The 26,644-nt window shown below is 43.7% G+C and overlaps 1 protein-coding gene and 1 non-coding gene across 2 annotated transcripts in view; both read left to right on the forward strand.

Annotated features, from left to right (window-relative positions):
* The first annotated feature begins 5,185 nt into the window (after positions 1 to 5,185).
* Positions 5,186 to 26,644, forward strand: part of ABCC1 (ATP binding cassette subfamily C member 1) — a 103,357-nt gene continuing 81,898 nt past the window's right edge. Inside the window, exon 1 of the mRNA XM_044980593.1 lies at positions 5,186 to 5,297. Within this exon, the coding sequence (XP_044836528.1) occupies positions 5,250 to 5,297 (48 nt within the window). The 5' untranslated portion in view covers positions 5,186 to 5,249. The remainder of the gene's footprint in view (positions 5,298 to 26,644) is intronic.
* On the forward strand, positions 7,858 to 8,043 carry LOC123344771. Its single transcript, XR_006572652.1, has one exon. It is a non-coding gene; the product is annotated as a U2 spliceosomal RNA (small nuclear RNA).

Here is a 26,644-nt window from a genome sequence, read left to right on the forward strand (position 1 = left end):
ATATGAGCGCCTGCATTGAATCTGTATGGCGCTCCATAATGCTTAGTAGCTTCTCCGTGGTTTGTTGCTGGTGATCTGTATTCTGTATTCTCCTGTCGGAACCTCCTTTCGGTCTCCTGCTACTCCTGTAATTTTTTATTTTCATTAAGGGACTGCTGCGTGACTTCATGCAGAAGGTCCTCCTTGCTTCTTCACGGCTGCTTCCTGAGTCTTTGCAACCTTTCCGCCATTGACAACAAGGATGGCTGGGATCTCAAGGTTGCATCTGTAAAGCCAAAATGCAACATTTAACAGAGGCAGCATTGTTCACGCTAGAAATATCAATGATTCGGCTGAACTTAAAGACAAGCACATTGCACACAATAGCACAAACTGCCTGTCCTAAGGCGAGCGCATATAACCCCCAAGAGCCCCGAAATGGTGAGTAACCACAGAGGCAAGAGGGAGTGATTGTTCCAGGGCTGTACTGTCCTCTGTTGTCCTGTGCCTTCGTGAGAGCCAACAGCTGCAGGGGGCCCCTATACTCAACACTGTCCCCACATTTTCAACAGGATGGGTTCATCCTGGAAAATATCTCGCTGCTGAGGATGACCTGGCAAGCAAGGGGGGGTCTTCTGCAACAATGCGGCTTCCGCCCTGACCCTTGTGCAGCTTGCCTGTGTGCAGCAATGGTCCCCCGCCCCTCACGGCACAGTGGCACAGATATGTTAGCCTTACTGGGACAAGGAGCACGGTAGCTCTGCCAAGGAACCTGCACAAGCGGATTGCCCAGCTTCTACATGAGACCTTTGAAGAGATCACTGAGGCCGATTACCGCGATGTGAGAGAATACATCAACACCCTATTCCGCATCTAGGCATGCATGCAGCCCTAACCCTTCTTTCTGCAACCCTCCTGGCTCCAACAGCCTGCACCCAGCAACTCCCTTCTCAAAATAAAAGCTGCTTACTGGGCATCTCCTCTGCTATTTTTTCTTCCCCAAGCACTGTCTGTTGCGACTGGCTACCTTTCTCCTGGCTTGAAAACAGCTCCTGGCTGCATGCATCTAGGGATGCTGGGCTGTCCTCTGGCTCTGGGCCCCCCTCTTCCTCGGCATCCTCACTCCCGCTTTCCTCCTCCTGCCTTGTTGCACTCTGGGCTGCCATGGCCTCTGAAGTGTCCATGGTTCTCTTCGGAGTGGAGGTGGGGTCACCCCCAAGTATCTCGTCCAGCTGTTTGTAGAACTGGCAGGTCATGGGGGCAGCACCGGAGGGGCAGTTTGCTTCCCATGCTTTGTGGTAGGCATTCCGCAGCACCTTCACTTTAACCCTGCACTGTGTCCCAGTCATGGCCCCTTTCTATCATAGCCCTTGATATCTGCCCATAGGTATTGTAATTCCTACCGCTGGAGCACAGCTGGGACTGGACAGTTTCCTCCCCCCAAACACTGATGAGGTCCAGGACTTTGCCATTGCTCCATACTGGGGATCACATGGCGCGTGGAGGCATGGTCACCTGGGAAGATGCACTGAGAGTACTCCAGGCCTTGCTGAGCAAACAGGAAGGGGACTTTCAAAATTCCCAGAGAATTTAAAGGGTGGGTCTGATGGTTGGTCACCTGAGGACAAGGAAGTAGACTTCAAAAGTGATGACCAGAGAGGCTTTAAATTCTCTGGGAATTTTGAAAGTCCCTTCCTGTTCGCTCAGCAAGGCGTGGAGTGCTCTCAGCGCATTTTTCCAGGTGACCATGCCTCCATCAGTGTTTAGGGGGAGGAAGCTGTCCAGTCCTAACTGTGTCTAGAACAGGCATTGTGGGATGCTTCCTGATCAGAGCGTTTCAATAGACCAGGGCATCCACACTGGCACCTCAACGCTCCAGCTGGGGTGCAGCAAGCTCCAGCTGCGGAGTCCGGGTGGATTACCAGGGGCGCTCCAGCTGCAGAGTCTGGGTGATCTACATGCCTTGCCAGTGTGGACACCTCAAGAGTTAAGGCGCCCGGGGCTGATTTAATATGCTCCAACTTCCAAGTGTAGCAAAGAGGCCTCAGACTGTACCAACTTTAGCAAAGATGGCATCTAAACAACCCATCCCAATATAATCTGGAAGGTGAATGGAAATACTTTAAATTACACAAGAAAAAACAATAATGAATTTATCAAGAAACAAAATCAGAATAAGTATAGTACTAAAATAACTTTTCTCAGGTGTAGTAATAAAGAATCCAACTGTTGTAGGTTATTTAGCAGTATTGCAAAAAAGAAAATCCATCTACTTTGTCAAATTAGCTTGAAATTATCAGACCTATCTACCTGAATTCTCTCCCACCAAATACAATAGCACACCTGTTCCAGTTGAGAGGCTCGTGGAACAATGTACTATCAATGTCTGTGGGTTTTTTAATTAAATGTTTTGGATAAACTTTAGAACAAGAATACCATCAACTTTGGTCATTATCATTGGTATGATGACTGCCTGATGGTTCAAGGCAAATGGTCTTCATAAAATATTTTGAATCTTGAACTTGGGCTTTGAAACTAAGTTCTGTGGGTGCATCTTTGCTTTGATGTTGTCTGGAGAGAAAGATGAGGAAAAGACAGATTAGGTATTCTCTTTCTACTTCTCACTTCATACTAGGTTTCCCTCCCCGCTGCTTGGAAATGCCTGTCTCCTAGTAGGCAACTCCCTTTTCTTTGGAAGACCTGTCATGTCCATGAAGCATTCTGTCTATATCACCCTCCTTGTCTGTTTGTCCTGCAATGTATTGCTTTATATTGTACCCACATGTGCCTTTAGATTGTAACCTCTTCAGAAAAGGGACTAATATCTGTTCAGCATATTTTACCTATTTTACAGTGCTACTGAAAATAATAAATTACAAACTCCAGAACCTTAGCATCTTCAACTTAATCCTTATTAGTTGTCCGTATTATTAAGGTGTATATCCTTTGGGGCAGCCACCACAGGGGACACATCTACAACCATTGTATGAGGGGATCGTAGTACACATACACATTAAGTACTACTCCATGCCCATTTTTCTGGATATGGGTCATGGTAAACATGAAAGGGTTAAACAACTTCCAACTAGTTTTTAATATCTTAAAGAAAGAACAGGGTGCACGAAATCGCATTTAGAAATATTTAATTATATTAAGTCAGTGAAAAGTTTTACTATTTAAACATTCCATTGTCGTGGTGTGAATGGACCATTCTAGTTTTATTGTATAAAGTGAATAAACAACAAAAATTACAAGCATAATGAGCTATGTAAATTCTGGTGTGAAGGAGAGCTACATATTCTAGCTTCTTATAGTCTGTTAATTCTTCTGCCTTGAGCAGCAGTAGGTGTGAGAGATCAATGCGTACTGAATGCAGTGCTGCCTCTGCCATACTCTCAGCCCTGCTGAGGTGGAATGTGTGTGTGGAGTCTATCTTGACCTTCAAACATGCTGCGTGGCACAGTGGTGTTCTATTGTCTGTGGTTATACAATACATCTCTATTTCCCCCGAAGGGTTTTGGAGCTATCTAAGTATAAGACAAGTAAGGGGAAACCAAGATATGGTATGTGTTGCTGTTGGAGAATATGAAGATTTCTGATTAACTACAGGTAATACAAGTGGGGTTAATCTATATTCTTACACATCTCAAATTTATTTACCTTAAATCCATAAAACATTACAAGGGAAATTAAATGCAGGTTATTATGTGACCTGCAAAATAAATACACTATCTGGAAGTATTGCTTAATCACAGTAGTGTAGTATGTAGGCTTATCACCCTTTCCTGCTATGTATAATGCCATCGCTACATAGGGATATTCTGCACTACATGTGTTATATACTGTACACATTATCAGTTGAACAATGACAGTGTGCCTAAGAGATACTGTCTATGCCCTACACCAGCTCTACATATGTGTTTCATAGAGTTGCTGGCTGTATAGTATCAGGAGATATCCATGTTCGTCTGTATCCACAAAAACAACCAGGAGTCTAGTGGCACCTTAAAGACTAACAGATTTATTTGGGCATAAGCTTTTGTGGGTAAAATACCTCACTTCTTCATGGCTCCATGCATTTTTACCCATGAGAGCTTAGTCTTTAAGGTGCCACCGGACTCCTGGTTGTATTTGTGGCTGTATAGTGTACATAAGGTAGCATTGAACAGTGGACATAGTGTGTGCTGGTCTACCTGGGAGCAATACTGAAGATGTTTGAGTACATAACATCTTTTCGGGGGGAGGGATAGCTCAGTGGTTTGAGCATTGGCCTGCTAAACCTAGGGTTGTGAGTTCAATCCATGAGGAAGACACTTAGGGATCTGGGGCAAAAATTGGTCCTGCTAGTGAAGGCAGGGGGCTGGACTCAATGACCTTTCAAGGTCCCTTCCAGTTCTAGGAGATTGGTATATCTCCAATTATTACCTTGCATTCACTATTAAAAACATGGCAACTACAGCACTTGCTTACACTGAACATTTGGAAATGTAACATGTGGAAAGTATGTGCATATAGATGGGTTTTAGGCCAGTATTTGGTCTGTTTTGAAAAAAGTGAGGTATGCGAACTACACGGGTTCTTCATGCAGGGCCTGATCCAAATCCTGATCAAGCTACTAGAAAGACTTCCCCTAACTTCAGTGGGAAATGGCGTAGGCCCTTAATTTACTCCTTCCATCAGTTCTGTTTCTCTCAATTGAAAGTAGGGAGCACCAGCATCCTCTGACCCACTAGCTTAGGGTGGACCACCAGCAAGTGCTCTGCAAACCTCCACTGCCACGCTACAGCTAAGGGCCACTGAGGTGTCATCGACACCTGGTAAAGGTACTGTATCGCTCGGTGTAGGGCGGGCTACCCTGGGGGTGTGCCCCATGGGGGGTAGCAATGAGGCCCCATAATGCTGCCTAATGAAGAGTGTGTTGCTAATGGCATTCCCGGGCGGAATGAAGTCTCTTGACGCTGGAGCGGGGCGGCGCGTAGGCCGGGCAGGCACGCTACAAGCCGCACCCTAGGGAACCCATACCGGCCGCGTGCGCACTGCCCCCACCGGGCAGATACACCGCGGCTCCCGCGGCGCGTGGGGCGCCCCCAGCGGCCGGCCAGCGCGGCGATCTGCCGGCACAGCAGGCCCGGCATCCCCGTGACCGAGGAGCCAATCAGGGAGCGTGGCAGCGGCGCGCCCGGCCGCCTTTCCCCACTTCCCTCAGTCGCCGCCGCCCGGGAAGGAGGGAGAGCGTGGAGTGGGGGCAGCCCCAGCCGCCGCCGCGCTCCATGGCGATCCAGGGCTTGTGCGGCGAGGGCGGCTCGGAGCCCTTCTGGGTAAGAGCGGCCGCGCGTCCCCTGCCGCCGCGTGCTCCGGGGCCGGACCCAGCGCCCGGGGCTCCCGCCCGCCGCGGGTCCCCGCCCTCATGGAAGGGGCGCAGCCTTTCCCCCGGGTCAGGCCCTCTCTGGGAGGGTGCAGCCCCCTCTTCCCTTACAGGAAGGGGGTGCACGGGGGGTTGCAGGGCCCCAGCGGGAGCAGGTGCAAGGCCCTTGGCCCAAGAAAGGGGAGAGGCTCCCCCCACCCATCCAGCGGGAGCGCGGGGTATCAAGAGCTTGGCTGATGCCTGTTGTTGTTCCCTCGCCCTGTCAATAGTTATGTAAAGGGTTGGGGTGGTGGTGGTGGTGGTAAATGGGGTTGTGACTGATTAGTGGGGAGGGGGGGTTGTGCTTTTCTTGATGGCATAGGACTGTCTGCTAAACGTATTTACTCATTGCAGGAGCTTGGTAATTTCACCCAGGCTAAGCCTACTTTCAGTTTAGGTAGCTCCTAGGAGGCCAAGGGCGGCTCTGGCTGCATGAGGGGGTGGTGAGTGCACTTGCATTCTCAGGCTCTGCCGGTAAAGCAGCCTGTGCCAGTCATCACATACATAAGGCTTATGGAATAACAAGCCCTCACCTAAGGAGATTATGATGCCCAGAGCACGTTTATTGAGTAGCTGCCTGTTCTGTGCTACCGTAATTGTGATATCTATTAAGAGAAAAAAGTGCTTTTAATTATTACCTGTCTCATCGAGATTAGATTGTGTGTGTGTTAAGTAAGTATATTAGAATGGGTGGCGCTTGGTAGTATCTCAAAAGTTAAGTAGCAAAGGTTCCTCTATCTTTATTGTTGTGGTTTTCATGCCCCAAACTCTGATTTTCCTTCCACCTTTCTCTATACTACTGTTTTATGTTGAAATGCACTTTCAGTCTGGATATTTGAGTAATTAGGACATGGGCTACATTCCGTTCTCCAAATCATTACAGTATGGTTGGTTACATAGTTCTCTGCTATGTATTGTTTTTTAAATATTAATATTCTGGTAGCAAGTCAGAATCGGGGCTCCATTGTGCTAAGTGTACAAACACTTATATGTATATGGTCCCTGCCCTTAAAGCTGCTGTTAATGAATTTTTCTCTGGTTTTGCTTTCATTTGGTCTCTTGATCTAATCAGACATGTACAGTTCACTTGCCTGATGTCACTTTGAATGTAATGTAAACAAAGCAACTTTGGGTGTGAATAGAAGTTTATGGGAATGTTCTTCTTTATACCAGAGATAATAAAGAAAACACTTGCTTTGTGGATCAAGTGAAGCCCTAATCCTGAATGGGACTTTCAATTGCTACTGCAAATATAGAATCCTAGATTCTAGTGCAGGGTTTCTCAAACAGGGGTCTCTGTGTAGGGAAAGCCCCTGACGGCCATCCAGTTTGTTTACCTGCCCCGATCGGCTCCCACTGGCCACGGATCGCCGCTCCGGGCCAATGGGAGCTGCTGGAAGCTGGGCGGGCTGAGGGACTTACTAGCCGCCGCTTCCAGCAGCTTCCATTGGCCCAGAGCGGCGATCCGCAGCCAGTGGGAGCCTCGATCGGCTGGACCTGCGGACGGGGCAGGTAAACAAACCGGCCTGGCCTGCCAGGGGCTTTCCCTACATAAGCGGCGACCCCTGTTTGAGAAACCCCGTTCTAGTGGCACTTCAACCTATCTTTCTATGATTCCAATTTATGTGGTATCTTGTAGACTCGATAAGTATTCAGGGTACTAGCCACAAAATAGAGTGGTGTGTACATGTGGCCATTGTAATAACTGTTTCCTGCTTTGTTCAGATAAATCACAGCTTTGAATTCTCACCTTCAGTCATATAAATAGATATAACTGACATGCTTTTTGTTGAAGGTTTGTAAATAGTTAAGGGTTTACTAGTGTTGAACTTGTAGTTCATTGGGAGTTTGCAAGTTGGGAACTTGCCTTGCTTACTGAAAAACAGTTCTTGTGCAAGCTGGAGCAGTTGCTAAACCAACCTGCTTGAAGTGAGAGAGAGTTCCTGGGAAGATACACCCTTCTGAGGTAGTAATCTGTGTTACTCATCAGGTTATAATGGTAACATTAATGATTGCTGAAAATGTTACCAGTTTGCATTAAGTGCATTAGATTGTTTGTAGATGAGTTCAGAGGACTTTCTTTGGGCTGACTTGTAGTAGCTATTGAGCGTTTGCTTTTATTTCTACTTTTCCTGAAATTTTCAAGAGGTATTAAAATTGTGAGTGGGGCTTGAAAAATCCATTCTCCCATGGCAAGTAGGAAGCTTTCCCTGGTGTGTGCCCTCAACTTCTGCAGAACATAAGTTTTCATTTAAAAAAAGTCTCTAGTCCTTATGGTTGTGAAGGTAGCCTCCCACATGTGAGCCACTTGTGTACAATGCAGTGTGTAGGTATGGGGCATATCTTGATATATCTGCAGACATACCACTTCAGTGCCTTTTCTGCAGCTTGTAAATTTCCATTGCAGCAGAGAGTGAGTGGAGAGAAGGGTTGAGAAGCAGAGACTCATCACCCATGCCCTTGTAGTAGCTAGGAATCTACCTTGGAGCTAAGATAAAAGTGTAGTGTCTGTTCTTATCAGTTTAATATCTGATAGGTCCTTTATTTGAGGACTGTATGTTAAATTGATTTTTAAAACAAGGGGATGGAATAGGAGCTTGCTCTGTCCACCCCATGCATTGACCTGGTATTGCAGTGTCTCCAGGACCAGTGGGGGAAAAAAAAATATTGGCCTTTGGCTTTTGCCGTGCTTTGTTATTGCTATTGCTCTGGCTATTGGGTGTCTGGTAAAGTTTTCAAGCCCAGTGCATGGATTTGGTCAGAAAGGGTGGGGAAGATACTGAAGGGTATAAATTGGAGAAGTGAAGTACAATATATAGAGAATGTGGAAAGGTGGCGCTAGAATGGACAATGTAAGAAAATAAAGGGAGAGAGAAGTGGCAATGCAGGGAGAGACTAAGGAAAGAGGAAAACAGTGAAAGAAATGAAGGAAAATATATTGACTATTAAAGCAAAGAGAAGAGAAATATAACAAAAGCAAGATACATTAGTAAGTAGGGCTAAGTGACTAGAACTAAAATAAAAATCCATTAATTTCACATATTTGTCAACTCACGTATCAGCCAAATAGTATTTGAACAGATAATAAGCTGATTGGATACTTCAAGAGAGAATTTGTAAGATAAATAATTCAACAATACTGATGAAATTTGTTTGTTCTGTAGTGGTGTTTGTCTTGCTCAATAGCTGTTCAAAAACTATTCAGCAAATACATTATCTATCAATATTGGTGATATTCAACAAATATCTTGTTTTGTTGCTCAGCTATCCAAACATTGTTACATTAGAAAAAGTTTGACATTTTTACAGTTAAGCATATACATAATAAACAGCACACAACTGTTTTGTTTAAATAGCAGGAGATGTTGTTTGGTGGCAAAGAAAGGGAGTAGCTGTGGGGGGGGTATTTATCCCCCCCCCCATCTATTATATTTGAGCAAATAGATATTGGGTACATTTTTAGAGTTTGTTACCTGATTTGGTTAGAAATAGGCACATGCATACAGTGTGTGAACTTTTTCTTTTTCAGGTTTGTAACTACCTGTTGACTTTTCTCATAACTTAAAATATTGCAAATGCAAAATGAAAAATTCAGTTATAGCGCTTATTTTCAGGATTGACGGGTATGCCTTTGTATCACTTTTTACTAATTAGTTGGGTAACATGCAATCACTTGGAGGATTTCAGACTCCCATGGTTCTTGGATTTGTTCCAAAGCATAAGTACTAGGACAAATTCTTTTTCTGCTTGGTCTTCTAAGCTGTGATCTGGTGGCCTTAATTAAAAAGGTAAAGGTTGCTTGTGATCATATCCTTTTTAGAGTTAATTTGCAGTCCTTTAAAAATTAATATTGATTGATGAATAATAAATTATGAATAGTTAAATATTTTTTCTTTTTGTGAATAAAGGCAGATTTCTTTATTGGTAAACTCTGCTGTTGATATGTTTCTTTGGTGAGAATTCTGTCCATATTGTGAAATCCTTGACTTGAAAAAAATGTGCAGTCATTTCAGTATTTTTCAAAAAATACAATTGCCAATGTGGAAAGGTTGATCCTTGGGGCTGACCATTAAAAAGAATCCTACTTGAATAGAATTTGTGGATCAGATAATTTTTAGGAAAAAAACTCAAAAGATTATAGGTTACATCCTTTCTGTTTGAAAGCTCTGGTAAAACATGAGCCCTGTCCGTGCGCTTATCTGTTGTGAAACAGTCTGTCACATTTTTTTCTTCAGTTACTTCAGGGAGTGAAAACTGAAATCAACAGGTTAGGTGGCCAAGTGAGTCATGCCCCTTTTTATAAATACATTGCATCACCAAGAAACAAAAGATGTGTAATATATTTTTAAACAACATCTTTGTTCCATGGCTTTATATAAAAAAAGTAGTTTTTAAAATGTAATGTCTTTCATACAAACAATTAGTAATAGCGATTCTGATTCTAAAGTATTTCAAACTGTATATGGAGATCATACAACTTCTCTGAAATGTAGCCACTTCTTGGGAAGAAGAGGCTATAAGTCACTAGTGGATGCCACAAGGTATTGGAGGGGAATTTTTGTCCAAGCTGACGGATGCTCTAGAAACATGGAGATAGGTAGCTCATTACCATCTTCTTTCTTCCTGAGAATTAGAAATCCCTTGCAGTCTTCCTAACTTTGCACCATCCATTTCTGTGGTGTGGTCACCTGCTTTTTGGATTCTTCTCATATAGAAGAGCCTAATCATGCAAAGGACTATGTGCCCTCAGCTTCAGTTGACTTCAGTGGCTGCTGTGATGGGGTGTCCTCTCCACACTTGCACTGAAAGAATTAAGGCAGGCCAGAGGGGCCAATTAGCCTATTAAGCGGCAAGCTTGGGGGAATTAAGACTCAGAGAGAAACCTTCATTAGAAGTAGCTCACATCTGCAGGAACAGGAAGCTGACAACAGAAGGAGCTGCTGGGACAGGCTGCAGTTGGTCTCTGGGAAGAGGGAGGAGTATTTGGAGGCTGCACAGACATGTAGCTTGTAGTTGCTCCCTGGGAGGAGGGAGTGCTGAAGCTGGGAGACCCAGAGAAGGAAGGGAGAGCCAGAAGGTTAGGAAAGGGCTCGGAAATGCAGAAAGGTTCAGGGTGGAACAGACTTGCAGTGGTTCTCAGCCTGAGGTCCGGGGGCCACGAACATGTTTCAGGGTGTCCTCCAAGTGTGGCCAACCTTAGACTCACTGGGGCCCAGGACAAAAAGCCAAAGCCCCACTGCGCGGGACTGCAGCCCAAGGCCTTTAGGCCCAGCATCCAAAGCTGAGGCTGAAGCCTGAGCAACTTAGCTTTGCAATGCCCCCCGTGATGTGGGGCCCTGGGCAATTGCACTGCTTGCTGCCATTTAACACTGGCTGTGGCTTTTATATGCAGAAAAACAGTTGTTGTGGCACAGGGTTTTTGTAGCAGGTTGGGGGCGGGGGGAGAGGAGGGACTCTCGGAAAGAAAAAGGTTGAGAACCCTTGGAACCAGGAGTAGAGGGCAGGCCTGGGTTCCCCAACCAGCAACTGGGGAAGTGGCACTGGTGGGGCAGTGCATAGGAAGACTGCCTGAGCCTGTTTGGGAGAAGAGACCTCTTCCCCCCTCCCTTTCAGTTGAGGGGGGGAAACCATGATAGTGCCCTAGCCTGTGGGCTGCGTAATGAAGAGGCCGAAGCAGCTCCTGGAGTGAGAGGGGGCTGCAGACGGAAAGACAAAGGTGCAGGGATGGCTTTGACCTGGTGAGCTGTTCCCCAGAATGACCAGGAGGAGGCGCCATAACGTGATGACTAGAGCACCAGTCACAGGGATATTCAGTACTCTTTGCAATAAACCACTTAGAATTCCATTTTATCTCCCTTTTGCACTTGGCTTCAGTAGCTATTTTCAGAAAATCTCTCCTCATTGCTACCCACTGACAATAGTGTAAGAGTAGGGTAGTCACTTGACAGGTATTTTCACTGCTCTGTTTTACTTCATGGTAAAAATGTCTGGGCTCTGAATACACTACTGTTGCCACCCATGAAGCTGAAATGGTGGTACAGTAGTGCAACTCTGGGAAACATCCCAAAAACACTAGTGTAGAGGATTTGTAAGTAACTGTCTCAGTTATTGAGCAAACTGCACCTCTGATCACTCTTGCTCTCATTGAATGCGTCCCTCGTAGGTCTCTATTCTTTATGGTTACATGTGCACAGCATACATCAGCCTGTGTCAGTGAGTCTCATAGCATGGGTCTACAGGCTCGTGCTTGTGTTGCAGCACTAAAAATAACTGTGTAGACAAGACTCTGAAGCCTACGAAGGGGGGCTGAGCTTTAGATCACAAGCCTTGAATGTCTACACAGCTCCTGAGGACTGCAAGCCTGAATCTATAGACCCAGGCTCCAAGACTTGCTGTCGGCGCCCGTGCTTGCTGGTTAGACGTATCTTAACTGTCACCTGGCTCCAGATGAAATTACAGATTCTTCCACTCTGACTGTGCCCTGGGTTGCAGTCCCCTGGTACTAACTGTGATTACATCAGCAGGTCAGATTTAGGCTAACACCCGGCAGTTCTGTTCCTTCACAGAGCAATGACAGGGTTAATACAGTTGCCAGACAGACTCCTTAAAGGAAGATGTTGTTTATTTAGAACAAAAACATTTAACAGACAAGCAGATCTTAAAACAATAAAACATAATGTATGTATATCTAGCTTTTTCCTTAAGGCTGGCCCTGTGCTGGAAATGGGAAGATCCTACTTGTTTAGACTCACTCTGCCATGTCTTTTTTTCTCTGCCAGTCTCCCTACATAGCGTTTGACAAGAGACCTCTTCTTCTGAAAAGCACTTTTTAAATCTTTAATGTTTGTTTTTCTCCAGGTTGCTAGTTTGGCAAACCAAACTTGCATCTTCCTTGGAGACAAGATCCTTGAAGCTAACAGCTTGTCCTGTTGTCTTTCAAGTGTATTGCCAGGAATCCTTATCTAGATCTATTGTGTTGCTTTTCTCTTTCTTCTTCCCAGAGCCCCCTATTAAGTCAGATCAGTAGTCATACAGGAAATTCTAATAACCCACCATAGTTAGACAGTAACTTTACCTCACTGACCAAAGTAATTTAAAAAAATACATATCAATATTCATATATTAATACATAGCAGTTCACAGCAACCATATTGGAAACATGCATATAACATTTTGTAAATATTCAAATACTGCCACTTTAAACTCATACTTCTAAATTCTAGGTTTTTTTTTCATTGCTTGATTATACATACTCTCAGCCTGTTCTTAGTTAGAAAATTGGCTTTCTTGCATTTCCATTGGTAAACTGGGGCCATGTCTACGCTAGCACTTGTGTTGGCAAAGCATTTGTCACTCAGGAGTGTGAAAAAACACCTGCTGAGCGACACAAGTTTTGCCGGCATAAGCGCTCTTGTGCACAGCGCTTTGTCGGCGGGAGAAGCTCTCCCTCCGACATAGCTACTGCTGCTCGTTGAGCTGGTTTTATTATGTCAACAGGAGAGCCCTCTTCCATTGGCATAATGCGGCTACATATTGATATAGCTGTGCCGCTGTAACCTTGTAAGTTTAGAGATGGCCTCCCTAAATGGCATAACTAAAGTTCTCTCTAACCATTGTTTAATTGCAGCTTAAATGGTATTAACATATCTTTTTATCTTAATCAAGTTTATATTTCTTGGCTCCTGGGAATCTGAAATCTGACTGTCCTAAGTGAGGTTTGTGGTTCAGTTGTTACTAAATAACAAGAACTTGAGGGATGATATTACAGAAAATATTATGCATTAATAAATTGTAACTGCATTATTTTCCATGAAAGGTTGAAAGCCTGAATTGATTCTGTCAGGTTTTTAATCTTATCAGGTAGCCTACATATTCCTTGAAAATGAAGTAATAGAATCGCAAAGCTAAAATTAAAAAATGAACATGGAAAGACAGATAATGGTGTATTGAAAAGATAGCCAGAGTCGCAAGGGTAAAGGATTACTAGAGGGACTTTAAGGTCAGTGCTAGTTGGAAGAAGAATATAGAAATATACTTTTACATGTGGTTGTATCTCCACATTTGTAACTCTGAAAACACACTTGAAAATTGCTTTGAATACATTGGATATCTTAATGTTAAACAGTTCAGATAACTTTTACCAACAAAAAGACAGCAGATCATGAATCTTTCCCTCATAAAGACACTATTTAAGGACCTTGTTAACTAACCTGAAGGAATTTTTTTGTTATGTTGGTTTGTCACAACTTTGGGTACGTCTACACTACGGGACTATTCCGAATTTGCATAAACCGGTTTTGTAAAACAGATTTTATAAAATCGAATGCGCGCGGCCACACTAAACACATTAAATCGGTAGTGTGCGTCCATGGTCCGAGGCTAGCGTCGATTTCTGGAGCGTTGCACTGTGGGTAGCTATCCCGTAGCTATCCCATAGTTCCTGCAGCCTCCCCCGCCCCTTGGCATTTCCGGGTTGAGATCCCAGTGCCTGATGGGGCAAAAATCATTGTCGCGTGTGGTTCTGGGTACAGCCTCACCCCTCCCTCCCTGAGCAGCAGACAACCGTTTCGCGCCTTTTTTTGCTTGGTGAACTGTGCAGACGCCATAGCACAGCAAGCATGGACCCTGCTCAGCTCCATACCGCAATCGTGAATGTTTTAAACACCTCGCGCACTCTCGTGCAGTCTATGGTGAACCAGGACCTTCAATCCGAGGCGAGGAGGAGGCGGATACGGCAGCGCGGCGATGACAGTGATGAGGACGTAGACACAGAATTCTCTCAAACCGCGGGCCCCTGCGCTTTGGAGATCCTGATGGTAATGGGGCAGATTCTATCCATTGAACGCCGATTTTGGGCCCGGGAAACAAGCACTGACTGGTGGGACCACATTGTGTTGCAGGTGTGGGACGATTCCCAGTGGCTGCGAAACTTTCGCATGCGTAAGGGCACTTTCATGGAACTTTGTGACTTGCTTGCCCCTGCCCTGAAACGCCATAATACCAAGATGAGAGCAGCCCTCACAGTAGAGAAGCGAGTGGCGATAGCCCTGTGGAAGCTTGCAACGCCAGACAGCTACCGGTCAGTCGGGAATCAGTTTGGAGTTGGAAAATCTACTGTGGGGGCTGCTGTGATGCAAGTAGCCAAAGCAATCACTAAGCTGCTGCTACGAAAGGTTGTGACTCTGGGAAACGTGCAGTCCATAGTGGATGGCTTTGCTGCAATGGGATTCCCTAACTGTGGTGGGGCGATAGATGGAACCCATATCCCTATCTTGGCACCGCAGCGCCAGGGCACCCAGTACGTAAACCGGAAGGGGTACTTTTCAATGGTGCTGCAAGCACTGGTAGATCACAAGGGACGTTTCACAAACATCCACGTGGGATGGCCAGGGAGGGTTCATGATGCTCGCGTCTTCAGAAGCACTACTCTGTTTAAACGGCTGCAGCAAGGGAATTACTTCCCAGACCAGAAAATAACAGTTGGGGATGTTGAAATGCCTGTCGTTATCCTGGGGGACCCAGCCTACCCCTTGATGCCATGGCTCATGAAGCCATACACAGGCAGCCTGGACAGTGGTCAGGATCTGTTCAATTACAGGCTGAGCAAGTGCAGAATGGTGGTGGAATGTGCATTTGGCCGTTTAAAGGCGCGCTGGCGGACATTACTGACTCACTCAGACCTCAGCCAAACCAATGTCCCCTATGTTATTACTGCTTGCTGTATTCTCCACAATCTCTGTGAGAGTAAGGGGGAGACCTTTATGGCGGGGTGGGAGGCTGAGGCAAATCACCTGGCCGCTGATTACGCGCAGCCAGACACCAGGGAGATTAGAAGAGCACACCAGGAAGCGGTGCGCATCAGAGAAGCTTTGAAAACGAGCTTCATCAATGGCCAGGGTACAGTGTGACTGCTGTGTTTGTTGATGAACACCCAACCCCCTTGATTGACTCAGTCCCTGTAAGCAACTCCCCCACCCCCTTCGAGTACAGCTTACTTATGCAAATAAAGTCACTCTCATTTAAAAAGCATGAATTCTTTATTGATTCATTATAAAAAGATAGAGAAGTAAGGGTGTGGTTTGGGAGGAGGATAGGAGGAATGGAGAAGGCCATTAAAAAAAATTCACAGTAACGACAGCCTTCTGGTTGGGCTGTCCACGGGGGTGGAGTGGGCGGGTGCACGGAGCCTCCCCCCACGCGTTCTTACACGTCTGGGTGAGGAGGATGTGGAACATGGTGAGGGATGAGGGTGGTTATACAGGGGCTGCAGCGGCACTCTGTGATCCTGCTGCCGTTCCTGAAGCTCCACAAGACGCCGGAGCATGTCAGTTTGATCACGCAGCAGCCCCAGAGTTGCATCCCGCCACCGCTGATCTTCCTGCCGCCACCGCTGATTTTCCTGCCGGTCTTCCTGCCGCCACCTCTCATCTCGGTTGTCCCTCCTGTCCTCACGTTCATCCCTCCTGTCCTCACGTTCACTGGCCTCTTTCCTGTAATTTGAAACCACGTCCTTCCACTCATTCAGATGAGCTCTTTCATTGCGTGTAACTTCCATAATATCTGAGAACATCTCATCTCGCGTCTTCTTTTTCCTCCGCCTTATCTGTGCTAGCCTTTGGGATGGAGGAGGGATGGTTGAAAAATTTGCAGCTGCATGAGGGAGATAAATATTTAGAAAGATACATTTTACAGAACAATGGTTATACTCTTTCACAGTGAAAAGCAGTATTCACCTAGCACATGTGATTTCCCTACAAGGTCGCATTTTTCATCTTAATAGTGAGTGCCTGCAGCTCTGCTGTTACACATCTCTCAGACACAGGTCCAGGCATCAGAATTCAGCTTGCATGCGGCCATGGTAAGCCACTGTCTTTCGGCTTCTGCAGTGCTTTACCCCTCCTCCCAACGCATGGCTAATACCACGCTAGCTCCCTGCTAATCAACACCCTTCCCACCCCCTGTGTGTCTGGTACCTTGGGGAAGATCGCCGGTGACCAAACACAGAAAAGATCATCGGCATTTGACTCCTCCCCTCCCCCCGCTTCGCTACGTGCAGGAAAGTTTTTTTTTTAAGCTGATGCATTCCACGAACCCAGTAGAAAAATGGCCACCCCCCTTACTTAAATTCCTGATTTTTAAACAGGTTATCCTGAACGATATCACTTTGCTGAGGATAACAGAACAAGATAAAGAACGGATGCTTCTTGAATGCCAGCAGTCACCGGGACCATACGCTGCTATGCTTTGCCACGCAATGATACCTGATTACTTGCTACATGCATGGCGTGGTAAAGTGTCATACCATGGTGGGCGGAACAAGGCTGCCTTGCCCAGAAACCTTCTGCAAAGGCTTCTGGAGTACCTACAGGAGCGCTTCATTGAGATGTCCCTGGAGGATTTCCTCTCAATCCCCGGACATGTTAACAAACTTTTCTAAGTAACTATACTGTCTGCGAATGCATCCCAAGTCCTAAGGGCAAATCAGTCATTAAAAAAGACTTGGTTTAAAAAAAACAATGTTTGCTATTTGCAAAGGTACACTCACCAGAGCTCCCTTCCATGGCGTCATTGTCTGGGATAGTGGCTTGTGAGGGCTGGGAGGACGGTAATTCCGCTTGTGAGGGCTGGGAGGACGGTAATTCCGTCAGGGTGAGAAAAAGCTCCTGGCTGCTGGGGCTCACGGAGTGCTGTGTGCTCTCTGCTAGGTCTTCCTCCTCTTCTTCATCTTCATCTTCCCCGTCTGCATAATCCTCAGCCATGGAAGAGATTACAACCCCCACCTCGGAATCCACGATCAGGGGTGGGGTACTTGTGGCGCAGCCCCCTAAAATTGCATGCAGCTCAGCATAGAAGCGGCATGTTTTTCGACCTGCCCCGGACCTTCCGTTTGCTTCTTTGGTTTTCTGGTAGCCTTGTCTGAGCTCCTTAACTTTCACTCTGCACTGCACTGAGTCCCGGCTGTGGCCTTTATCCGTCATAGCCTTAGAAATTCTTTCAAATACTTTTTCATTTCGTCTTTTGGAACGCAGTTCTGTTAGCACTGAATCCTCTCCCCAGATAGCGATCAGATCCAGTACCTCCCGTGCAGTCCATGCTGGGGCTCTTTTACGATTCTCAGGAGACTGCATTGTTAACTGTGCTGATGAGCTGTGCGTGGTCACCTGTGCTGATGAGATGAGATCTCCACGCTGGGGAAGCAGGAAATGAATTTCAAAAGTTCGCGGGGCTTTTCCTGTCTACCTGGCCAGTGCATTCGAGTTCAGAATGCTGTCCAGAGCGGTCACTGGTGCACTGTGGGATAGCTCCCGGAGGCCAATGCCGTCGATCAGCGTCCACACTAACCCTAATCCGATATTTTAATACCGATACTAGCATTACTCCTCTCGTTAGGGAGGAGTACAGAAACCGGTTTAAAGAGCCATTAAAATCGATATATGGTGCCTCCTAGTGTGGACGGTTGTGGCGTTAAATCGGTTTTGCGCTCCTAAAACCGGTTTAAACGCCTAGTGTAGACCAGGCCTTTGTCTACTCTCCATTTAAATTGGATTAATGTGTGTTACAGGCAGAGCTGGTAGTACCGGATAATAAGGTTATACAACACTTACCATTATGAAGCCATGTGTTTGATTGCTTTGCCAAACTTAAAATGTGTGTTGAAATTTTGCAGCTGGATGTCTACCTCAGGCTGTGGTTTGTTTTTGTTTTTCTTAAATTTTGTGTAGGTCCCAACATTTGCTTTCAGTTTGATCTGAGCAGTCTCTGAAGGCCTTTCAGGTTACAGCATTCTCTGTAGGGTATGCCTCAATAGTAAAGATGAGAGCAGCTGTAAACTGCTTCATTGTGTGGAAAATTAGGAGCCTGAGAGGAGTCCTGTCAAGTTGCTGATGCAGGCAAGATTTCAGCAGTGTTTGCTTCTTTGTTAATAGAGGAATTCTGATCTAAATATCTTGGAATTTCTGCACTTTTAAGTAAGCAAGTGTCCTCCTTAATTTGCATGCTAATAATCCTTCTAAATCTTGCCAGATATTTTTCTGTACTTTCAAGTAGTGTTTTAAACGGGATCAGTTTTCAGTTCATGTTCCATCTTTGAAACTTCTCCAGATCATACCCGTTCTTTATCTTCCTGTTTACTCTTTGCCTTTTTGTTGTTTAACTCTTCTTTGTTCAACTACTCAGCATCTTAATTTTTACTTGTATCTAACTTAGTTTGCAGAACTCAATGTTTTTCCCTCACTTCCCCTCAGACCAAATTCCCTTTTCATAAGGGCACTGTTTCTTCCTCGCTCTCTTCCTTCAGTCAGCGTTTCAGAGCTCGCAATGAATAATATAAGAAGGCAAGACTATGTTTGCAACAGATAATTTTGCTACTCATTTTATATAATTCTACACTGGAGTAAAAGGGTTACAGTACATTAAGAACTTAAAACATGCTTGGAGTGTGAATTTAATCAAGTTTCAGCTCAGTGTCATTTTTTTGAAGGGTCCTGTTAAACTGAAAATCCCATTTGTGATTTGAGATGGTTTTTTCTATAGTGTCATTAATTTATGAATGCAGTTTAACTTTTACTTTATAATGCAAAACAGCAGCTCCCCTTTGCTTTTAGATGTAAAATACCAGCAGTATTATCAAAGCAGATCTAGAAGTTACTGTGCACTGTGTAGCCGCTGACCTAGCTCTGTGTGTATGGTAAGTGGGAATTCACACAGTTGAGACAGCCTCAGTACAGTTACATTTTTAAATAGCTACTTACACCTCTACCTCGATATAACGCTGTCCACATGAGCCAAAACAATCTTACAGCATTATAGGTGAAACTGTGTTATATCGAACTTGCTTTGATCCACCGGAGTGCACAGACACCCTCCCACCCCAAGCACTGCTTTACCACGTTATGGCCGAATTCGTGTTGTCGCATTATATTGAGCTAGAGGTGTATGTTTAATTGCCTCCAAAATTATTGTCTCCAATTTTAGTTTAACACAGTTTAATTTTTCTTTACATTTTTGTTGTGATCTATCAAATATCATTTAAGTCAAACTATTTACATTTTAAATGGTCTTGCATTTGGTCTGTGTGTATTGGAAGGGAAGGGTAAAAAAATTATCTCTGGCCTTCTCATGCCTGCCTCACTTTAATATTGTTTGAAAAATTAAATGGTGGATAGGGTGACTGCTAACCTGAGCCTTTCCCCAATATCTCCTCTTCTGCTTTTGCCAGGAACAATGCTGGAGTCTCAACTTATCCATCCTGAGAAGCTTTTCTGTTGAGAGGTAGAATCTGATAATTTGCTGGTTTCCTAGGTTGAATTTAGGAGAGGAAAAAGGAAACATTGCTTATTTTATGTAAGGACTACTTAGGTTATTCACAGCCAAAAGTATTCTTTTTTTTTTTTTTGATTAAAGACAGAAATTATTTCTAATTCTTCTTACTTTGGTGGGAACTTCCCGGAAATACAATATCTCTGAATATAGTGGGTCCTCCACCACAGTTTGTATTTTGAGAACTCAATCCTGTGCTGAGGACATCAGAAGCATGAAGCCTGCTAAACAGTCATTGGGGCCACTGGATGATCACAGTGCTAAAGAAGCACTAAAGGAAGACAATGCCATTGTGAAGAAGCTAAGTGAATTCTTTGCATCCATCTTCATGGCAGAGGATGTGAGGGAGATTCCCACACTTGAGCTATTCTTATTAGGAGACAAATCTGAGGAACTGTCTCAGATTGAGGTGTCAGTAGAGGAGGTTTTGGAACAAATTGATAAATTAAACAGTAATAAGTCACCAGGATCAGACAGTATTCACCCAAGCATTCTGAAGAAAATCAAATATGAAATTGCAGAACTACTAACTGGTATGTAACCTATTGCTTAAATCAGCTTCTGTATCAGATGACTGGAGGATAGCTAATGGAAAACCAATATTTAAAAAGACTCCAGAGGTGATCCTGGCCATTACAGGCTGGTAAACTTAACTTCAGTACCAGGCAAATTGCTTGAAACTATAGCAAAGAACAGAACGATCAGACACCTATATGAACACGATATGTTGGAAGAGTCAAAACACAGCTTTTGTAAAGGGAAATTATGCCTCACCAATCTACTAGGGGGTCAACAAACATGCGGACAAGGGTGATCCAGTCAATATAAAATACTTGGACTTCTAGAAAGCCCCATACCGAAGGCTTATAAACAAAGTAAGCATTCCTGGGATAAAAGGGAAGGTCCTCTCATGGATCAGTAACTGGTTAAAAGACAGGAAAAAGGATTGGAATAAATGATCAGTTTTCAGAATGAAGAGAGGTGAATAGTGGTCTCCTCTGGGTATCTGCTGGGACCATATTGCTATTCAACATATTCATAAATGATCTGGGAAAAGAGGGTAAATAGTGAGGTGGCAAAGTTTGCAGATCATACAAAGTTAGTCAAGATAGATAACTTCATAGCAGACTGTGAAGAGATACAAAGGAACTCACAAAGTGCATCACTGGGCAACAAAGTGGTCAATAAAATTCAAGGTTGATTAATGCCAAGTAATTCTTATTGTAAAACATGACCCCAATCATTTTGTATATACAATTGGGATTTAAATAGCTATTACCACTCAAGAAAGGGATCTTGGAGTCATTGTGGATAGTTGACTGGATGTTTTCTGAGAATATGCAGTGGCAGTCAAAAAAGCTAACAGTGTTAAGGACCATTAGGAAAGGGATAGATAATAAGGAAGAAAAATCATAATGCCATAAAGACGGCCATACTTGGTCAGACCAAAGGTCCATCTAGCCCAGTATCTTGTCTTCCGACACAGGCCAATGCCACGTGCCCCAGAGGGAAGTGATCCATCCCCTGTCCTCCATTCCCAGCTTCTGGCAAACAGGTGATAGGGACACTATCCCTGTCCATCCTGGCTAATAGCCATTGATGGATCTATCCTCCATGAACTTATCTAATTTTTTTTTAACCTTGTTATAGTTTTGGCCTTCACAACATCCTCTGGAAAGGAGTTCCACAGGTTGATTGTGTGTTGTCTGAAGAAATACTTCCTTTTGTTTGTTTTAAACCTGCTGCCTATTAATTTCATTTGGTGATCCCCTAGCGCTTGTGTTATGAGGAGTAAGTAACACTAACTTATTTAATTTCTCCACACCAGTCATGATTTTATAGATCTTTCTTATATCACCCCTTCGTCGTCTCTTTACCAAGCTGTAAAGTCCCAGTCTTATTAATTTCTCCACATATGGCAGCCGTTCCATACCCCAGTCATTTTTTTTGCTCTTTTCTGAACCTTTTCCAATTCCAATACATCTTTTTTGGGGTGGGCAACCACATCTGCACATAGTATTCAAGATATGCATGTACCATGGATTTATATAAAGGGAATATATTTTCTGTCTTATCTATCCCTTTCTTAATGATTCCCAACAGTCTGTTCACTTTTTTTTGACTGCCGCTGCACATTGAGTGGATATTTTCAGAGAACTATCCACGATGACTCCAAGATCTTTCTTGAGTGGTAACAGCCAATTTAGACTCCGTAATTTTATATGTATATTTGGGATTATGTTTTCCAAAGTGCATTACTTTGCATTTATCAACAGTGAATTTCATTTGCCATTTTGTTGCCCAGTAACCCAGTTTTGCCACAATAAGATTACACATTATTTAAGATGTGCGTGTACAAGTTCTGGTTGCCCCATCACAAAAAATATATATTTGAATTGGAAAAGGTACAGAGAAGGACAACAAAAATAATAGAGTATGGAATGGGTTTCATATGAGGATAGACTAAAGTCCAGGACTGTTCATCTTGGAAAAGAGATGATTAAAGGGAGATATGATAGAAGTCTATAAACTTGACTGGTGTGAAGAAAGTGAATAAGGAATTATTATTTACACCTTACATAACATAAGAACCAGGGGTCAGCCAATGAAATTAAAAGGCAGCAAGTTTAAAACAAGCAAAAGGAAGTATTTCTTCACACAATAGTCAACCTGTGGAACTCATTGCCAGGGAATGTTGTGAAGACCAAAAGTATAACTGGGTTCAAAAAATATTTAGATAAATTAATAGAGGATAGGTCCATCAGTGGTTATTAGATAAGATGGTCAGGGTTGGAGCCCCATGCTCTGGGTGTCCCTGAGCCTCTGATTGCCAGAAGCTGGGAAGGGTTGGGTGATGCAATAAATTCCCTGTTCTTTTTCTTCCTGCTGAAGCACCTGGTATTGGCCACTGTCAGTAAACAGGGTACTGATCTAGATGGACCACTGGTCTGACTCAGTATGGCTTCTCTTATGAGTGGGGGCTCTAAGAGTGATTAGTTGAAGTTTGCAAAGCTTCATAACAACTCTGTGAGGTAGGTGGGTATTGTTCCCATTCTTCATGTAGGGACCACTGGATAAGAGAGGGAAGAATTTTCCTGATAAATATTGCCATAAAGGAAAAAGGAATGTCTTCACTTTTTATCTTATTTAATCAGATTTCTTGGTGGATATAAATTGAAAATATTTGTTTTTGTATTTTGTAATAATTAATAGTTTAATTAGCTATGTTCAATACTAGGGTTCCAAGATAAGTGAGCTGCTCTTGGTGCATAGCAATAACCTTGTATTACTTGTAGAAATAGATAATGTGTCTGCCCATATCAGATAATAATGTTTGTTTAAGCAGCTATTGCACAGTGAAGCGTGTGAATGCACTCATGATAGTAGGCTGCCAATGTCAAACTTTCAGGCACAAAAACCCCTGTGGTTTAAAACAGCCATAGCAAATGCTGAATTTAAAATAAATAACTAAATGTCCAAAGCAAATATGTGCACAATACGTGAAGTACATTTGGCTTTAGTCTTCTAGGAAAAATCAGTGTTTATTGTGGAATGGGCCACCCTAGTTCCTGCTTCAATATAGGGTGGGAGGGGGAAGGGACGGACTACACACCCCTAGCTGTTACCTACCCACCCTATATGGGTATATGGGTACCTGTATGGGTATTATCAAAGAATTACAACCTGATGGGGAGACTTACTCAATGTGGAGTACATCCTGAAAGAAATCTTTCCCAAACTTCCTCTTTTGGCCTTCTCCCCAACCTCACCAAGCTCATAGTCAGAAGCAGACTCCCCAGAGACCATTACACACCAATACAAAGTGGCACCAGACACTTCCAGAACAGATGCAAAACCTGCAGCCATATCTCCTCAGCTATGATGATCAATACCACCCACAACACTCCTTTCAAGATCCATGGCTGTTACACATGCTTATCACAATATGTGGTGTACCTCATCCAGTGCATCAAATGCCCCAACTACTACTATGTGGATGAAACTGGACAATCACTGCGCTCTCAAATGAACTCTCACAGAAAAATGACAAAAACGCCCTATTATCTGTGTGAACGTTTTTCACAAAATGATCACTCCATATCTTACCTCTTAGTCCTCGCCTTCCAAGGAAACCCGCACAACACCTTCAAAAGACGAGCCTCGGAGCTTAATTTAATAATTTTGCTAGAGCCCAAAAATTATGGGCTCAGTATAGATACTGGTTTTGTTTCATTTCAACAATCTGTAACCCAGCCAACAATCTATAAATTCTTTGTCATATGACAGCAGGGGTGTTAATTGCCCACTTCATTTTGAATGCAACATGTGTCAACTCATGCCTAAAAATCTCTTCCACTTTGTGTTTAGCTGTGATACTGATTACCTTTCCCAGACCTGGTCATCTAGTCCAGTTCCCTGAGACAGGACTAAATATTGTTTAGACCATCCCTGACAGGTGTTTGTCTAACTTGCTCTTAAAAACCTCCAATGATGGAGATTCCATAACTTCCCTAGGTAATTTGGTCCACTGCCTAACTGCCCTTATTGTTAAGAAGTTTTTCTTAATGTCTAACCTAAATATCCCTCACTGCAATTTAAGCCCATTACTTATTGTCCTATCCTCAGTGGTTAAAGAGAACAATTTATCACCCTTCTCTTCATAACAATCTTTTACATACTTGAAGAAATGTCATGTCCCCTTTCAGTCTTCTTTTCTCCAGACTAAACAAATCCAATTTTTTCAATCTTTCCTCATAGGTCATGTTTTCTAGACCTTGAATAATTTTGTTGATCTCCTTTGGGCATACTCCAGTTTGTTCACATTTTTCCCAAAGTGTGGTGCCAAGAACTGGACACAATATTCCACTTGAGGCCTTACAAGTGCTGAGTGGAGTAGAAGACTTGCATTACATTGTTGACTCAAGTTTAGTTTGTGATCCACTATAACCCCAGATCCTTTTTCCTTAGTGTTCCTTCCTAGGCATTAGGCAATGATTTCACATTTTGTATTTGTGCAATTGATTATTCCTTTCTAAGTGTAGTACTTTGCATTTGTCCTTATTTGAATTTGAGTCTATTTATTTCAGACCATTTCTCTAGTTTGTCAAGATCATTTTGAATTCTAATCCTGTCCTCCAGAGCTTCTAAGCCCCTGCCAGCTTAGTATTGTTCACAAACTTTATAAGTGTACTCTCTATGTGATTATCCAAATAATTTATGAAGATATCGAATAGAACTGGGCCCAAGAGAGATGCCTGTGAGATCGCACTCAGTATGCCCTTCCAGCTTGACTTTGAACCATTGATAATTACTGAGTACAGTTTTCCAACCAGTTGCACACTCACCTTATACTAGTTTCTTCTAGGGTGGATATATTTTCTTAGTTTGCTTGAGAAGGTCATGTGAGACAGTATCAAAAGGCTTAGTAAAGTTGAGATATACCACATCTACTACTCTCCCCCCCTCCCCCCCCATCCACAAGGCTTGTTACCCTGTTAAAGAAGATTAAGTGGCTTTGACATGTAGAGTCCTGCAAATCTGATTTGCAGGACAGCTGCTTTATATCTGTAGACCATGTTTGCGGATCGGATGTGGATACAGTGGCCAATGCCAGGTGCCCCTGAGGGAGTGAACCTAACAGGCAATGATCAAGTGATCTCTCTCCTGCCATCCATCTCCATCCTCTGACGAACAGAGGGTAGGGACACCATTCTTACCCATCCTGGCTAATAGCCATTTATGGACTTAGCCACCATGAATTTATCCAGTCCCCTTTTAAACATTGTTATATTCCTAGCCTTCACAACCTCCTCAGGTAAGGAGTTCCACAAGTTGACTGTGCGCTGCGTGAAGAAGAACTTCCTTTTATTTGTTTTAAACCTGCTGCCTATTAATTTCATTTGGTGACCCCTAGTTCTTGTATTATGGGAATAAGTAAATAACTTTTCCTTATCCACTTTCTCAACATCACTCATGATTTTATATACCTCTATCATGTCCCCCCTTAGTCTCCTCTTTTCCAAACTGAAGAGTCCTAGCCTCTTTAATCTTTCCTCATATGGGACCCTCTCTAAACCCCTAATCATTTTAGTTGCTCTTTTCTGAACCTTTTCTAGTGCTAGAATATCTTTTTTGAGGTGAGGAGACCACATTTGTACACAGTATTCGAGATGTGGGCGTACCATGGATTTATATAAGGGCAATAATATATTCTCAGTCTTATTCTCTATCCCCTTTTTATAGATAGGTACTATACATGTCCTTTTCCAGTCCTCTGGGATCTCTCCTTGTCTTCCATCAGTTCTCAAAGATAATTGCTAATGGCTCAGAGGTCTCTTCAGCTGGTTCCTTAAGTATTCTAGGATGTATTTTGTCAGGCCCTGCTGACTGGAAGACATCTAACTTGTTAAAAATTATGGTACTTGTTCTTTCCCTATTTTAGCCTCAGATCCTACCCCATTTACCCTGATGTTCCCTATGTTAGTCATCTGACCACTGCTAACCTTTTTGGTTGAAAACTGAACCAAAAAAGGCATTTAACATTCTGGCCATTGCTCTGTTGTTGTCTTTCCCTTAACAATGAATAATAGGCCTACCCTGTCCTTGATCTTCCTCTTCTTGCAATGTATTTGTAAAATGTTTCTCTGTTACCTTTTATGTCCCTAGCTAGTTTAATCTTGTTTTATGCCTTGGCCTTCCTAATTTTGTCCCTGCATGCTTGTGTTAGTTTTTCTTTCTTTTTTACATATAACCTGACCCAGTTTCTACTTTTCTGGTATGACTCTTGAGTTTCAAGTGGTTGAAGATCTCCTGTTTAAGCCTGAGTGGTCTCTAACCATACTTACTGTCTTTCCTGCTCATTGGGCGCTCTGTGGAGTTTGAAAGCTGGTCTCTTCCACCAATAGAAGTTGGTCCTGTACCTCATTTCTCATATACAGGGAC

The sequence above is a fragment of the Mauremys mutica genome, chromosome 11, assembly GCF_020497125.1.
Source record: "Mauremys mutica isolate MM-2020 ecotype Southern chromosome 11, ASM2049712v1, whole genome shotgun sequence".
Taxonomy (NCBI): Eukaryota; Metazoa; Chordata; order Testudines; family Geoemydidae; genus Mauremys; species Mauremys mutica.